The sequence below is a fragment of the Miscanthus floridulus genome, chromosome 1 (assembly GCF_019320115.1).
Source record: "Miscanthus floridulus cultivar M001 chromosome 1, ASM1932011v1, whole genome shotgun sequence".
NCBI lineage: Eukaryota > Viridiplantae > Streptophyta > Magnoliopsida > Poales > Poaceae > Miscanthus > Miscanthus floridulus.
Genome location: NC_089580.1, coordinates 58,591,700 through 58,606,071, shown reverse-complemented (window position 1 = coordinate 58,606,071; position 14,372 = coordinate 58,591,700). Strand labels below are relative to the sequence as shown.

The 14,372-nt window shown below is 46.1% G+C and overlaps 1 protein-coding gene across 1 annotated transcript; it reads right to left on the bottom strand.

Annotated features, from left to right (window-relative positions):
- Positions 1-792: 792 nt before the first annotated feature.
- LOC136457339 (BAG family molecular chaperone regulator 1-like) lies at positions 793-11,401 on the bottom strand. The gene is made up of 4 exons (XM_066457373.1): positions 11,301-11,401; positions 1,300-1,433; positions 936-1,210; positions 793-804 (listed from the first exon to the last, which is right to left on the bottom strand). The coding sequence occupies exons 1-4, from the start codon at positions 11,399-11,401 to the stop codon at positions 793-795; spliced, it is 522 nt and encodes a 173-aa protein (XP_066313470.1).
- Positions 11,402-14,372: the final 2,971 nt, after the last annotated feature.

Sequence of the window (14,372 nt, the reverse complement as noted above, 5' to 3'; positions counted from 1 at the left end):
TAACCCCACTGCAAACTTCGAGCACTTGGGCTCAGGAATAAAGTCACCAACCGACTCAGATTGAACGTAGGGACGTTGCCTGAACCAGTATAAACCATGAGTCATTGAGTGCTAGGCCACCTCCGATCACAACGTACGGCAAAACTATAAATATTTACGTGTTGGTTACTCTGTGCACCGACAAATAGATTGGGCAGCCAATCAAGTCTAACATAGACACATCTGATTCTATAGATTGGTCAGCTCATTCTTGTCTATGAATTTTCCCGGGTGAAGTGACGCAAGCAGCTACGTATGCCAACCCACTGTTACGTTTTCCCACGTAAGTTATGCTCCCATCACTGTTCAATGTAACCGTGGTCTCCCACAATGGTCCTACATGGCTACATCCCATCAAATCGATCACTCCGTTTTCACCGATATACATGAGCCGTAGTAGTAATATGCTAAAGGCCACACAAACAAGGACCATTAATTTAATACAACCAGCTTGGACTTTGGGTACCATTGAAGACACTGATGACCATACATAGTTTAAATTTCCATAATGTCTATATGCAAAAATAAACAAATGATTAGGCCTCTCGCTTATCACTACTACACAAACTTTACTGGAGGCGGGCGTTTTCGGTTTTCCGCGGCGGGCAAAGCCGTCCGCCGCGGCCTAGAGGCCACGGTAAATCGTGGCTTAACCGCGGCGGGCGGCCTTGCCCGCCGCTGTTAACCGATTTAACGCGGCGGGCGGTGTAACGTGCCCGCCGCGGTAAATATACTTTTACCACGGCGGGCACGTTAGGATGCCCGCTGCGGTTAATCATTTAAAAAAACAAAAAAAATCAGGAGCCCGCCGGCGAGCCCGTTCTCGAGCCCACTAGCGAGCCCACCGGTGGATCCTGGCGTCGTGGCCGTGGTGGAGGGAGGCCGCCGCGCCGAACCATCCTCGCCCGCCGGATCCGGCCACCGCGCGCCGCCACCGACCGGATCCGCCTCGGGACGCCGTCACCGGCCGGATCTGCCTTGTCGGTGCGCCGCTGCTCGAGGAGGCGCTTGGCCTGCGCGGCGGGGTCCTCAAGCAGCACCATCTTGGAGCTGTCCTTGACGCCGGCCATGTCTAGGAACGCCTTGGAGCCCCGCTCCTTGTCCTTGTACACGAGCTTCTGGTCCTCGGGGTGCAGCCCCGTCCGCGCCGACAGCAACTTCTTCAGCTCACCTGCAGGAGAGCATCGCCGGCCATCTCGATCAGAAAGCAGCTCGTAGGTAGCTAGGATCGCCAGGCGCGGTGCACTCTACGGGGATTACCGAAGGAGGCCTGCGAGTTGATGTAGATCTCGTGGTAGACGCCGTTGAACTTGACCTTGACGCGGATGGTGGGGACTGGCACACCGGCGGGGGCGTCCACGTCGGGGCTCCGCTTCTGCACCAGCATCCCGCCACGCGCGCGAAGCGAGAGAGACGGACAGAGAGAATCAAATCAACCGTTCCTCCTGCACTCACGCCAGCAACAGCAACCAATCACGGGCAAGCAGAGTCAGCTCTGCTCTGCTCGGCTGTCCCTGAAACGATCTCTGGCCCCTGGCGCGAGCAGGGGCTGATTAAGCGGCGCCGGATCTTGGGAAGACGGGGGCGCACGGTTTGCAGCTGCAGCTCGCGGCGCAGAGAGTGAGATGAGAGAGGGAGGCGCGGCTGCTGGGAGTGCGAGTGAAACCCTAGTCTGTGTATATATATGACGCGGAAATAGTGGGCCTCGCTTTGGGCCTATTGGGCCTCCGATTTTCCGTGGCGGGACTTAAACGATGCCCGCCGCGGTAAATCGATTTACCGTGGCGGGCGCCTTAAGACGCCCGCCACGATAAATAGGGTATTTTCCGTGGCGGACGTCTTAATGCGCCCGCCACGGTAAATCGATTTACCGCGGCGGGCATCTTAAGACGTCCGCCACGGTACATAGGGTATTTTCCGTGGCGGACGTCTTTAGGCGCCCGCCACGGTAAATCGATTTACTGCGGCGGGCAAAAAAAGTTCGCCACGGTAAATAAAAAAATACCCGCCTCGGTAAATCGCTGTATTTACCGTGGCGGGCAAACTCAGTGCCCGCCACGGAGACCAAAAGTGCAACGCTGCGCAAATTCAATCCTGTAGTAGTGTATTCTTCTCCACCAACCTATAGAGAGAAGAAGACATCTTCATTTTGCTTTTTGTTGAGAGAGAAAGGAGTGGGTTTAGTTGTTGCTATGGCTTTCTCTTCCCTTGGAAATACACACCCTGGACTTTGGCCAAAGGGGCACAATTGTTAAGTGTTTGCCAACTAAAGGCTCTTCCACATGTTCTTTTCTACCAATAGTTGGGATTATATTGTGTACGGTTAAACAATAGTTTACGCTGTATATGGTAGCTCATTTTGTATATATGGTTTAGTTACTAGCTAGTTCATGAACTGCGTTGTGGATTGTTTATTTGATAGTTGCATGCAGACTGTGTTTATTCAGTTCTTTCAAGTCACATTGCAAGGCTATATCTGTCTCTTTCCTTGGTTAGCTTTTCTGCTGAGTTTTCACCCGAGAGCTGACAATGATTTGAAAAATGCATGTTGCTTTTAGACCATGAAAAGTAAGATCTGGGTTCGTCCTCCCATTAGGGCGTCCGCAGCGGTCTAGCAAAATCGCTAGCTTACGTGGCGTTAAAATAAAATAAAAAAGCGCTTGAACCTGCGTGTCCTGACAGCACGGGATGGAAAGAGACAGGATTCTTCGGTACGCTTGCAAGACTAGCGCTTGGGGTCTCACTAGCGAGACCATTTTTTCTGCTCTCTCCGCCACGTTGGATAGATTTGCATGTTAGCCGGCGACTTCGGCAACTTGTTGGAGGCGGCCTTTGAGGAATTATACCACGCTTATTACAAGATTAATTCACCATATAAAAAGACATACATACACTTCTCAATTAGATACATTTAGTTAAAATGAAACCCAAAAGTAAAAGCCATCTGAAGGAGGCAAAGAACACTACTACACAGAAGATTTCGCGAGGCACTACCCTTTTATTAATGCATGCGGGCACATTGGGCAGCCACCTCCGTTAAGCGGTGGCAGTGCCCGCGGCCAAGCACCCGCGTGCATTAATCATTAACAGAGGCGGGCAACGCAATGCGCCTGCCTCCGTTAATGCTCCATTAACGCAAACGGTCTTTGTAAGGCGATCGCCTGCGCTAAAGGATTAACGACGCCCACCTAGGTAAGTATGCATTAACGTAGACTTTTCAACGGAGGCGGACGCTTTGCCTGTCTTCGTTAACTAACCGGGTTTGCCCGCCTGCAATAAGATTGTTGTAGTAGTGGAAAGTCATAGCTAGGGGTGGAGTTAGGTTGGTTTGCAAGGTCAGCTGATTAGCCCCTACAAAATGTTGTTGTTAATCCTATAAAATCTACTATTCATCACTAGCAATGACTCCACTGATACAATAGAGATAACCCAAATTTAAATGAACTTGATAGTGCGCTCCCTTGGTCATCACTGCAGACTCTAGCTTGCGATGTGCCGTTATGATGTGGTCTTTTCTCTCATCACTTTGTTGTAAAAATACAAGTCGCTAATGATGTGAAACCTTCACCTTTCTCCTAAAGCTCAGAACCTCTTGACTCTCTCGATTTTAGAGCTCTCATGTATACGAAGACCTCAACGCACGTAGCCATACAAATGGCCAATTGTGAGTATCTGAAAATCTTTGTTTTTTCGATCCCAAAAATTCTGTTTTGTGCATGAATCTCATAACGCATTTTGCTGCTCAATTTCTACCAAAAGATAGGAATTTTCGCTTATGTTTATGTGATGGGCTCTATGTAATATCAAGATTCTAATCCTAATCATTACTTTAGTATAATTCAAAGACGTGTTCTTGCTTGTACGGATTGTTTAGTGATGTAACTCGAGACATTTTTTGTTGTTCGACACACGACACCCTGTAAAAGGAAGAAGAAGTCACTCGTCGTCTTCGGTTGGTGTCAACATTGAAAGAGTGGCATCAGTACGTACCCACCTAAGGCCTTGTTTGATACATGTGTGTCTACTTCAATCCACGTATGTTAGAGTGGATTGGAATGAAATTTAGTTTAGTTCCACTCTAATCCACTTCAACACACGTGGATTGAGATGAATACATGCGCATCCAAACAAGGCCTAATAAGGACGAGATCAGATAAACACTGGAGTAAAACTAAAACCAATGATCTCAGTCAATCCAAGCACACCGTACCGAACTTGTATTCAAGGAGAGGATAAAAAAATTGCATGGATGCACGCATGCAATGCACATACATGCAACATGCTCGTTCAACGGCATGGCACGATGTGAACTCTCGGCTTCACCGAGCTTTGAAAAGCTCGGCCCCTCGGCTGCAATCTTCCACAGCAACTACTAGCCGAAAAAGTAGAGTATAGCTAGCTTCTAGTAGTAGCAACAAGTCCAACTAGACCTGCCGTGTTTCCTCTCATCTTACACCAGAAACGTACGTTGCAAAATCACGGGTGTTTTCTAAGTTCTCAGTGCACACATGTTGAAAAAAAAATGTAAAGTGTTACATATACTCCAACAACTTGCACGAGGGACTACATGTAAATATAAATGTGTCCTGGTATGTTGTGCCCATGCTGGTCAAGTAAATGTTTATGGGTCAGCAGTGCTAGTATATATATACACTTAGTATAGCTTTGTAGTGATGTTTATATGCTGGTTTTGTCGGTCGGTACGGTCGTCGTCCCAAGAGGTCAAAAGGAGAGGACACGTACTGTCCATCGACGGGCCATGCGTTCACATGAGGAAATGACAAAATATTCGCAACCAACCCAGCTAGAGTAGAGATCGACAACAGATGGTCACATCGTAGCATATCTGTACAGGGTAGGCAAAGGGTCGGGATCGGATATCATCCACGATAGTGACATTTGGTTCAGCGCAAACGGTCAAGGGGCAGGGCACTTCGGGCTATCCAAGTGCCAGCATGCCACCGCCCTCGCTAGGCAGAGCCGGGCTGGACATCCCCGCTGCCAGAACACCATATGCATCGCCTCGCTAGTAGTAGTAGTAGTTTTGTGCGCTTCATTAACTTTGGTCCGCCTCATTTGTTTATGCTCCACATAATTTTCGTATATATAGATACATTATGATCATCTTTATTTCACTACCAAAATGGTAGAGTTCTCTTAGTACTTTTAAGTAGTAATAAAATACTACCACCAATCATAGCACATGGGAATACTCACCCGAAGACATTTGGTAGGGAATGTTTATACTAAATGTTATGCTAAAACACGACAACCCCACATCACTAGTAGAAAGTTGCAGATTCTGGTTGTGTTTAGTTGCGATCCACTTCAGATGTCAAATTTTTTTGCATTGTACCTCCAAATTCATTTTGACATATGTTTGGTTGAAATGTTAGCGTGACCTATGCGTTTAACATGGAAATCAATATGCTCACCACTTCCTGCATATATGTCAATGTGGTCTGTATACCTTGAGGAGTTAGTTTTTTTATATGAACAACTGCAGAAATTAGTAATTTAGATGCATATATAAGAGTCAGAAAATTTCTTTATAATGGCATGGTCAGGTAATTTACATTAGGGTTTATGGGGTTTATGACTAAATCATTTTGATAATGTCAAAGTTGAGTAATTTATATGAGAATTTAGTGGTCACATTAGGTTATTTGTAGTAACGAAATATGTGGGTAAATTACATGAAGACAAGGGTTACTTTAGGCTATCTTTTATGACATTATAGATGTGTAATATATATAGTTTAGTTTATTTTTTATAATTGAAGAGGGTAGATAATCTTTTTATAAAATAGAATATTATTGAGCAATGATGATTAGAGTCTAACGAATTGATGGAAGGAACTACTTCATAACCAACAAGCACTACTGGTTATGAAAACCCTAACACTGTCACTTTTTGAAACTAGCAATGAGCAATCAATAAGCATGTTCGGCTGGGGCTGAAACGATCATATACGATCGTGGATTATTACTGCTGGCTGGTTTGGTATGAGAGAAAAATACTGTTCTGATTGAAAATTTACGATCGTTTACGACCAAGCGAACAAGCCGAATAGTGGTTGCATTGGCTGTCATTGTTGGTTATTCATCTGGCAGCATTTCTCATTTCACAAAACAAAAAAGTGGAAAACAAACCCACAGCTCACCGTACTTGCCAACCTGCCGTGGCTATGCTAGGCACAAGCCATAGCCCACCATAGACCCTCGCGTAGCCAGACAGAGCCCAATGTGTGCTACAGTGTGATAGCTAGGAGTGGGCATAATTGTGGCAGAATAGTCAGGAATAACATACTTTTGGAGGAACTTGTCTTACACTAGACATTAAGCACCCCGAAAGTGAACTATCCCGGACAGTTCCGTCGAGCACACCCCAAGGAAGAACTCAAAACAATACACGTTTTACATCTAAAATCCAATAATGAGTACGAGCTTACAATGCTTAGTCCATTTCACACAACCTAGAGTCTTGAAAATTATTTATTATAATAGCAGAGTTCAGAGTGCGATAATTAAACAGCAGAAAATGTAATAATCATCTAGCGGAAACGATACACGGATCCATCTGCGCCCACCAGAAGAATCCTCCATACAAGAGCTAACTCCTCAAGCTGCACCTGCAACAGGGTAAAATAAACCATAAGTACACAATATACTCGCAAGACTTACCCGACTAGTGGGAACAGTTTTCCGACTCGCAAGGAACATGATAGGCAATATGGTCTGTTGTTTTCTTTTGTTTGTGAAAAAGCATTACTAAAAGTACGTCCTTAGGGTCAAGTTTTATTAGCAGTCATGATTACTTAATTACCTAACCATTCTAGGTAAGCACCTGATCTAATTTCTAGAAAGGGTTGAGCAATCCGAACCATTTCATCATCTTTCATCTTCTAGTTTTTATTACGGTGCTAGACCATAGCCAAGTCGTATCGTCTCACGGAAACGACGATTCGTGAACCAATATATCCCAGCTAGGTACCCCAAAACACATGCCTCGCTTGTACCCCAGTGAAAGGTCCTTGTTTGGTTTTGGTAATTGAGTGACAACCTAGGTGGACTAATTGTGTTAATGTGAGATACACAGGTGATTAGTCCATAGGTACATGTGTGTGAGCAACATATGCCATGAAGGTGAAAATGGCTTCGAAATATTGCAAAGCTCACACATGTGATGATGAAGGAGCTTAAATACACATGAGACATGACATTGAGTCATGTGATCAAGGTGGATAAGATCAAGACAAGACTTGGCTTGATGGACCGGTTGTAAGCGTAAAGGGCAAGTCGAAGGCTTTGGAGTGATGGACCGCGTGGCGGTGAAGCTTGAGCAAGACTTGGCACCGATGGACGATGGCAACGGTGAAGAGCAAGTAAAGTCAAGATCGATGAACCAATATGATCACGTGATGATATGAAGTGGATCATATCATTGTTGATCGTGTTGGTGCATGTGTTGCATCGACATTAGAGGAGATGGAATGGAATGCGCAAGGCAAAGGTATAACCTAGGGCATTTTATTTCACCGGTCATAGGTGTGTAGAGAAGTTTATGACCGGGTTTAGGATAGATGGCCGTACTATCAAGAGGGGCAAACTTGTTTGCATATCGGTCATCTAGTGCCACTCGAGTGATCTAACTTTGCATCGTCGCTAGGATCGAGTGGCGTGGCAAGTTGAGTGGCTAACATCCTTTGGGAATTGATTGTGAAAAGCTAACACACATACACATGGTGGTGTACACTTGGTGGTGTTGGCACATTTACAAAGGAGGTGGTGTTTGTAGGGGTGAGATGGGTTTGGGTCCCTCTCTCCCTCCCGCCTCGCAAGCTCGGCGAGATTCGGCGCTTTCGGGAAAATGGAATGCCTATTTTTTTATTATGCCGGATGCAAGTTCTTGTGGTTCACACATTGGAGCAATGGTGAAGAAGTTAGAAGTGAAAACGAATTGGTCACGAAGACGCTGGCGTCGGTCAACTGACCGGACGCTGGGTCTGAAAGCACCGGACACTGGCAAGATGCGTCCGGTCAGGCTGACGTATGGTGACGCAGAAGCTGGAGTGTGACCGGACGCTGGCTGCGTCCGATCAAGTGTGACCGGACGCGTTCGGTCGAGGTCGGTACCTTACTGGAAACGACCGGACGCTGGGGGTTCAGTGTCCGGTCAGTTGAAAGCTGCTGCGTCCGGTCAAGTCAAGTGACCGTTGGAACTAGGACACGTGGCCGTCTGCGGGCGACCGGACGCTGAGGTCCAGCATCCGGTCAACATGACCGGAGCGTCCGGTCGGCCCGACCGTTGCCCAGTGAAGGGGTAACGGCTAGTTTAGCCCTTGGGGCTATAAATAGAAGTGGCCTTCGGCCATGGCTGGTGTGGAGCACCTTGGGGGACTTTGTGTCCATGCTTGAGAGTGCTTAGGAGCCCTCCATCACACATATACTTGATAGTGATCATTCGATTGTGTGAGTGAGCGATTCTAGTGCGATTGCATCGTGAGGTTGCATCGAGTGGCACTAGGTGATCGAGTTGCAAGCCGGTGGTGCTTATTACTCTTGGAGGTTGCCACCTCCTAGATGGCTTGGTGGTGGTCTCCGTTGAAGCGCGCAAGAAGCTTGTGCGGCGCTCCGGAGAAGTGCTTGTGAGGGGCATTGTGCTCGCCCCACGGGAGCCACGAAGAGCAACTCTAGTAAAGCGTGTCATTGAGCTACCCTCACTCAAGGGGTAGGTTCTTATGGCGCCCGACGTGCGGGCTTAGCGGGTGATGCTAATTAGCCACCAAACCACCAAGTGAGCGGTCGACATAACGGGGACTAGCGTGTTGGCAAACACGTGAACCTCGGGAGAAAAATCATCGTGTCAACCTTGTTCTTCCCGTTGGTTTGCATCCCCATTACACAAGCTTGCTATTACTTTTATACATATTAAGCTTGTGTAGTTGCTCTTGTAATTAGATAGCTTGTGTAGCTTGCTAATTACCTTCTTGCTTGTGTAGCATAGAAGTAGCTCCCTTGCGTGGCTAATTTGGTTTTAGTAACCTTGTTAGTCACATTGCTTAGTTTGTGTAGCTAAGTATTTGCGCTCTCTAATTAGGCATTGGTTGCCTTGTTATTGAGCATTGCTAGTGAGCATCGTTAGCTTTGTGCTTTTGCTTACTAGCATGTGTAGGAGCTCTCTTGTTGCTTAAAATACTAATGGCATAGGTTTGTGTAACCTTGCTCTTAGAATTGTTTAGGAGAGCTCTAGCTAGCCCGACACCTTGGTTGCATAATTAGTATCTTTGCAAGGTGCTAGTGAACATATATAGTGGGGTATAGTCTTGGCTAGACCGATAGTTTTAATTCCGCATTTGTATCGGTTAGCCGACGCGATTAAGTTTTAGAAAAGACTATTCATCCCCCGTCTAGTCGCCATCTCAACCCTTCACCCAGGCACAAACGAGACCAACCCACTCCTCTCCTGTCGAGGGATCCAGGTCCCCGTCTAAACTTGGACTCCAAGCCCCACACTTGAGACCCGGTCTCAGCATGGTGCTTTGACCTCCACCTTTCCCCGCCTCCAATCAGTCGGTCTGATAAATGCTAGAACCCACAATAAGAGGGCAACGAGCCTTCCCGCTTCCATAAGCAAGTATGTGCTCAGGATAATAAGTCTGTGACCTAAGTACCATCCATAGCAATGGACGGTCCTCAATCAACACGGACAGGGATAACAGTGTAACCAAGCTAAGTCCCGTGGCCACGGGCCACAACTTGTTATGACCACCAATAACCCATGCCATATCCCTGTCCGGTCTCCATTTTCTCTTCATTATTTTTATTATGAAAGTAATAATAATCACCTATTGTGAGTAACGGCAGGTTACTAACGCTACTGACAACCTAAGCATAACAGCTACTCGAACCTGCACTAGTAGGACTCTTAGGATGGATATATATATATATATATATATATATATATATATATATATATATATATATATATATGCATGTGGTTTCTATAGAATTCCTATAACGTAAATGCACATCATATATATTTACGGTGATTATAACAAATAAGGGTTATGCACCAGGGCTTGCCTTGGGCATACGTGGTGTCAGCTGAGTCAGTCAGTGGCAGCTTTAGGACATCCTCCTACACGAGAATCTCCTCCTCGTACTCCTCGACAATCTCCTCGAACTCAGGCTCACCGGTGGTCACGATCTTCGCCAACTCATTCTCTATATGCATGCGATGATGATGATGCAACAATTTAGTATTTAGGCAACAACAACTCTTAAAATAAGAATACACATGTTAAGCTACTAAGCTAGCTCTAATGACTAAGATACTAAGCTAACTATCATCTTCATCAAGCAAGATATTGAGTTCAACTAACAAGCACCTAGTTTCGCAATTCAATGGTATGCCTTTATTTCTATTAAAGATTTAATATATATTTAAACAAAGAACATTTAACTACCCTAATGTTTAGTCTAGTCTAAGGCTACAAAAATTACAGTGAGCACATAATAGTACAGTAAAGCTACTGTAAAAATTTTAGGATTAAAACTATCACCAATTTACCACAAAAATTCATACAATAATTACCTTAATAATATTAAGCGGTTTCAAATGATTTAATAGCCTTTAGTATCAACACACATATGTATGAACTAACTACACTATCAGGTAGACAATGATTTTAGGAACCTATCAAAATTAGTTTCACAATTTTTGGACACCTATACAAATTTATATTAATTATATAAATCTAGCTCATAAATTAAAATAGAAAGCTATTACCTATTTCTAAGAAAAAGAAAAAATGAAACCGACCTCGCGGCCCACAAACGAGCATCGGCCGGCCCATCAACGCGACCCAAGAGGGAAACCCATGCGGGTGTGGCTCTTTTGCAAAAGAGACCCTGATCTTTTCTGAAACTATGTCGCCATCCGTTTACTAATTCTTTCTCTATCTGACCTCTTCACTTAACCCCCTGGCCTTCCTCTAATTTGCCCCCCACACACCTAGCTAACCCATGCATGGCGGCGCGACGAGCAATAGCATTGGGTGGCTACGCCAGCCACTAGAGGCTCACATAGGCCCATCGATCGGGCCGACCTCCAGCTATGGCCTAAACGCCTACGCTAAGCGGCAATGTGGGGTGGCGGGACTCGCTGGAGCAAGTTGCGGTGACGCATGGCCATCCATAATGGATTTAATGGCATAGCCCAACTGACCATGGAAGCAGAGAGAGAGAGAGAGATAGGTGGGGCTCAGCTCGACCTCGTCTTGGCTAGACGTAGTCGACGTGATTGGGGAGAGACGCGCATAAACACTATGAACCAAACATGTGCGTCCATGACTGGGCATGGCCCGTGCGGTAGTAGTGCCATAAATGGCAAGACGACGACGAGCCTAGCCATGTGTGCATAGCAGTGGTAGGCATTGGACCGAGCCAGCAGCGGCGCGGAGGTGTAGGGGGTACGGATGCGATGGCGAGGTGACAGCACCAGCAGTAGCCGGGCCATGGCACGGGGCAGGGGCAGCAGTGCGGTAGGAGCGGCGGGGCAGCCAGCAACACCGCACGGCTAGGCGAGCAGCAGCGGCGGCTCCACACGGCAGAGGCCAGTGGCGGCTAGGCCGCAGCCAAGCCACGGCCAGCCGAGGGCAACCCTAGCCTAGCAATGCAGCCCCATGTGCATGGCCTAGCCGGAATGACCATGGCGAGCATAGGCGCATGGTGACTGCGTAGACAGACCGAGCAGGAGATGTCCACGAATTTTAAAGCATCAATAACAACCAGACTATGGAAGTTGAGACCAAACCACCTTCACTATGCTAAAGCGGGCATATCAGACTACCAACATGAGCTAAAACATGACACCACTGCCTAGCTAAATTGCACGGAATTAATTCACCAATATAACGTCGTCACCCTATTTTCAAACTTGGAAATCTTCTAAGTCTTGAGCTAGATTTAGTTTCAGGTTCCATTTTTAGGCCATTAGAAATACTAGCTAGCAATGCTCTTTTTGTACAGCAAGAGTTGCATTATCATCTACAAAGTTTGTACTTCAAACCTTATTTAGGTGTCACACACATGTTCTATAATACTTTTGCTTAATAAACATTAGTTTTCAACCCTACTTAATATACATGAGCTATTAAATCAACTTTCATTTAACATTTTTATTAGTCATTTTAGGTTATAAGAAATTGATCTACACACTTTATCAAATGCTTTATCACATAAACATGATGCTCATGACATGGTTTAGTAGTTTGTTTAGGGTGTAACAAGGAAGGTGTTCCAATAATTAACTGAGACTGAAGAACGAACCAAACTCACCAAAATCAAAAACAAAATTTTTAGTCACAAATTCGATCTTGGCTTTTAACTAAACCAATTTTGATCGGTTAATCTAATACACCACAATAACTAAGCTATATCAAATAAGCCCATGAACCCATTGCAGCCCAAGCCCATGTTTGGAAAAACCCTACATATATAAACAACCCACTTGTGAAAGGGCTTGTAGTCTAGTGGTTACAAGTGCATTAGTAACACCTAAGGTCCAAGGTTCGACTCCCCGTGGGAGTGAATACTTTAAGATTTAACAGCTTTGTGCTTTTTGTGGTAGGCGACGTTTCTATCGACAGCGACGCGCCTATGGTGACTTCATCAATCTCGTCTCGAGGATTTGCCTACCCAGTCTTCGAAGGTGCTCATAGGGGTAAGGTTTATGTGCGTGCATTCATAGGGGTGAGTGTGCATGCTTTATGAGCGTCTATGTTGTAGTGTGTAATCTAAAAAACTATAATCAACCCACTTAATCATCTCCCCATACTCATGAATGAATGTGATGCACTAGAATCAAATAATACATATGCTGGGTGGGAATCAATGGTGAACATACCAGCCATCATGGGCTCTCCTTGCAAGATCTCCTCAGCCTTGGTGAAGTTAACCTATCCCGAGCAGCTCATGGGCACCTTCTTCCTGATGATAGTCCTCTTGACCAAACGAGAATTGGCTGAAGGCTAAGAAGACCGAGTAAGCTAGTTTTGGGGGCACTCACGGGCATAGTGGCCTTCCTTGCCACACTTGAAACAAGCACCCGGCTTGTTTCCCTATCCCTTACGAGGTGGAACCTACTGTCCCTAAGGCTGTTGCACCTGCTGAGTAGGTACACAATACTGGGTGGGAGGTGTCTAGTGAGTCTGCTGAGTCTGATGAGACGGCTGTCCACCCGAAGAGTGATAGGACACCCTCCTCACCACCTATACCTTCTGTGACTGTGGGTGACTAGAAGACCCAGTGATCACCCTCTTACGCTTCCACTCAGCCTAAGAGTCATGCTGAAGTCTCTCCATTCATCAAAGCACCAAAGGTCTAATAGCCCCCTGTATACAGCTTCTCTTGCAAGATGCAAGAGAGACCACGATTGAAATGGTCCATCTTCTTCTCATCAGTATCCACATGAGTCCCAACATACTGTGCAAGATGGTTGAACTTGTTCACATGCTCCATCACAGTCATGTTTCCTTGCTTTAGCTCTAGAAACTCAGATAGCTTCCTGTTCAGCAAACCAGCAGGAATATAGTACTAACGGAAAGCATTGGTAAACTCCTACCAAGTCACATGGTGGTCCATAGGCTGCATGGCATTGAAAGTGTCCCACCAAGCACTGGTAGATCCCAGAAGCTACTGTGCGGCAAAGCACACCATCTGCTCATCAGTCACATTGAGCAGCTAAAACTTCTGCTCTAGAATACAAAGACAATGCTCCACGTCTAGAGGCTTAGTAGTCAGTGTGAACAAGGGCAGGTGTGTCCCCAAGAAGTCCTGATAGGAATAGGGCCACTCAAGACCACGAGCACCACCCTCGTTCCTGCCATTGCCGCCAAGGCCTCCACGGGTGAAGCCACCAATAGCCTATGCCAGCATCTCCAAGGCACGGGCCAACTCGCGACGAGCAGCCAACATCTTAGCATGGGTCATCGGAGGCTTTGGTGGAGGCAGAGGAGAAGGTCCAAGGAACGGGGCCTCATGGCTCTCCCCGTTGGCATTGCCATGATCATCACCACGACCATTTTTGCCCTGGTCTTCACCAAGACCACGGCCCGTCCTAGCACTGGTGCTCCCATGACCAGACCTCAGGTTCATTTGTAAACAAATAGGAACCCACCATTAGGGACAAGGCCTCCATATTTAGAAACAAAAGGCTAAAGAGATGATAAGGCCCAATAAATGGTTACTAGCGAGACTTTTCCTTAAGAGTTAAAGCATTACTCTTTATTTATTATCCTACCAATTTACTATCTAAAAATTATACGTGTG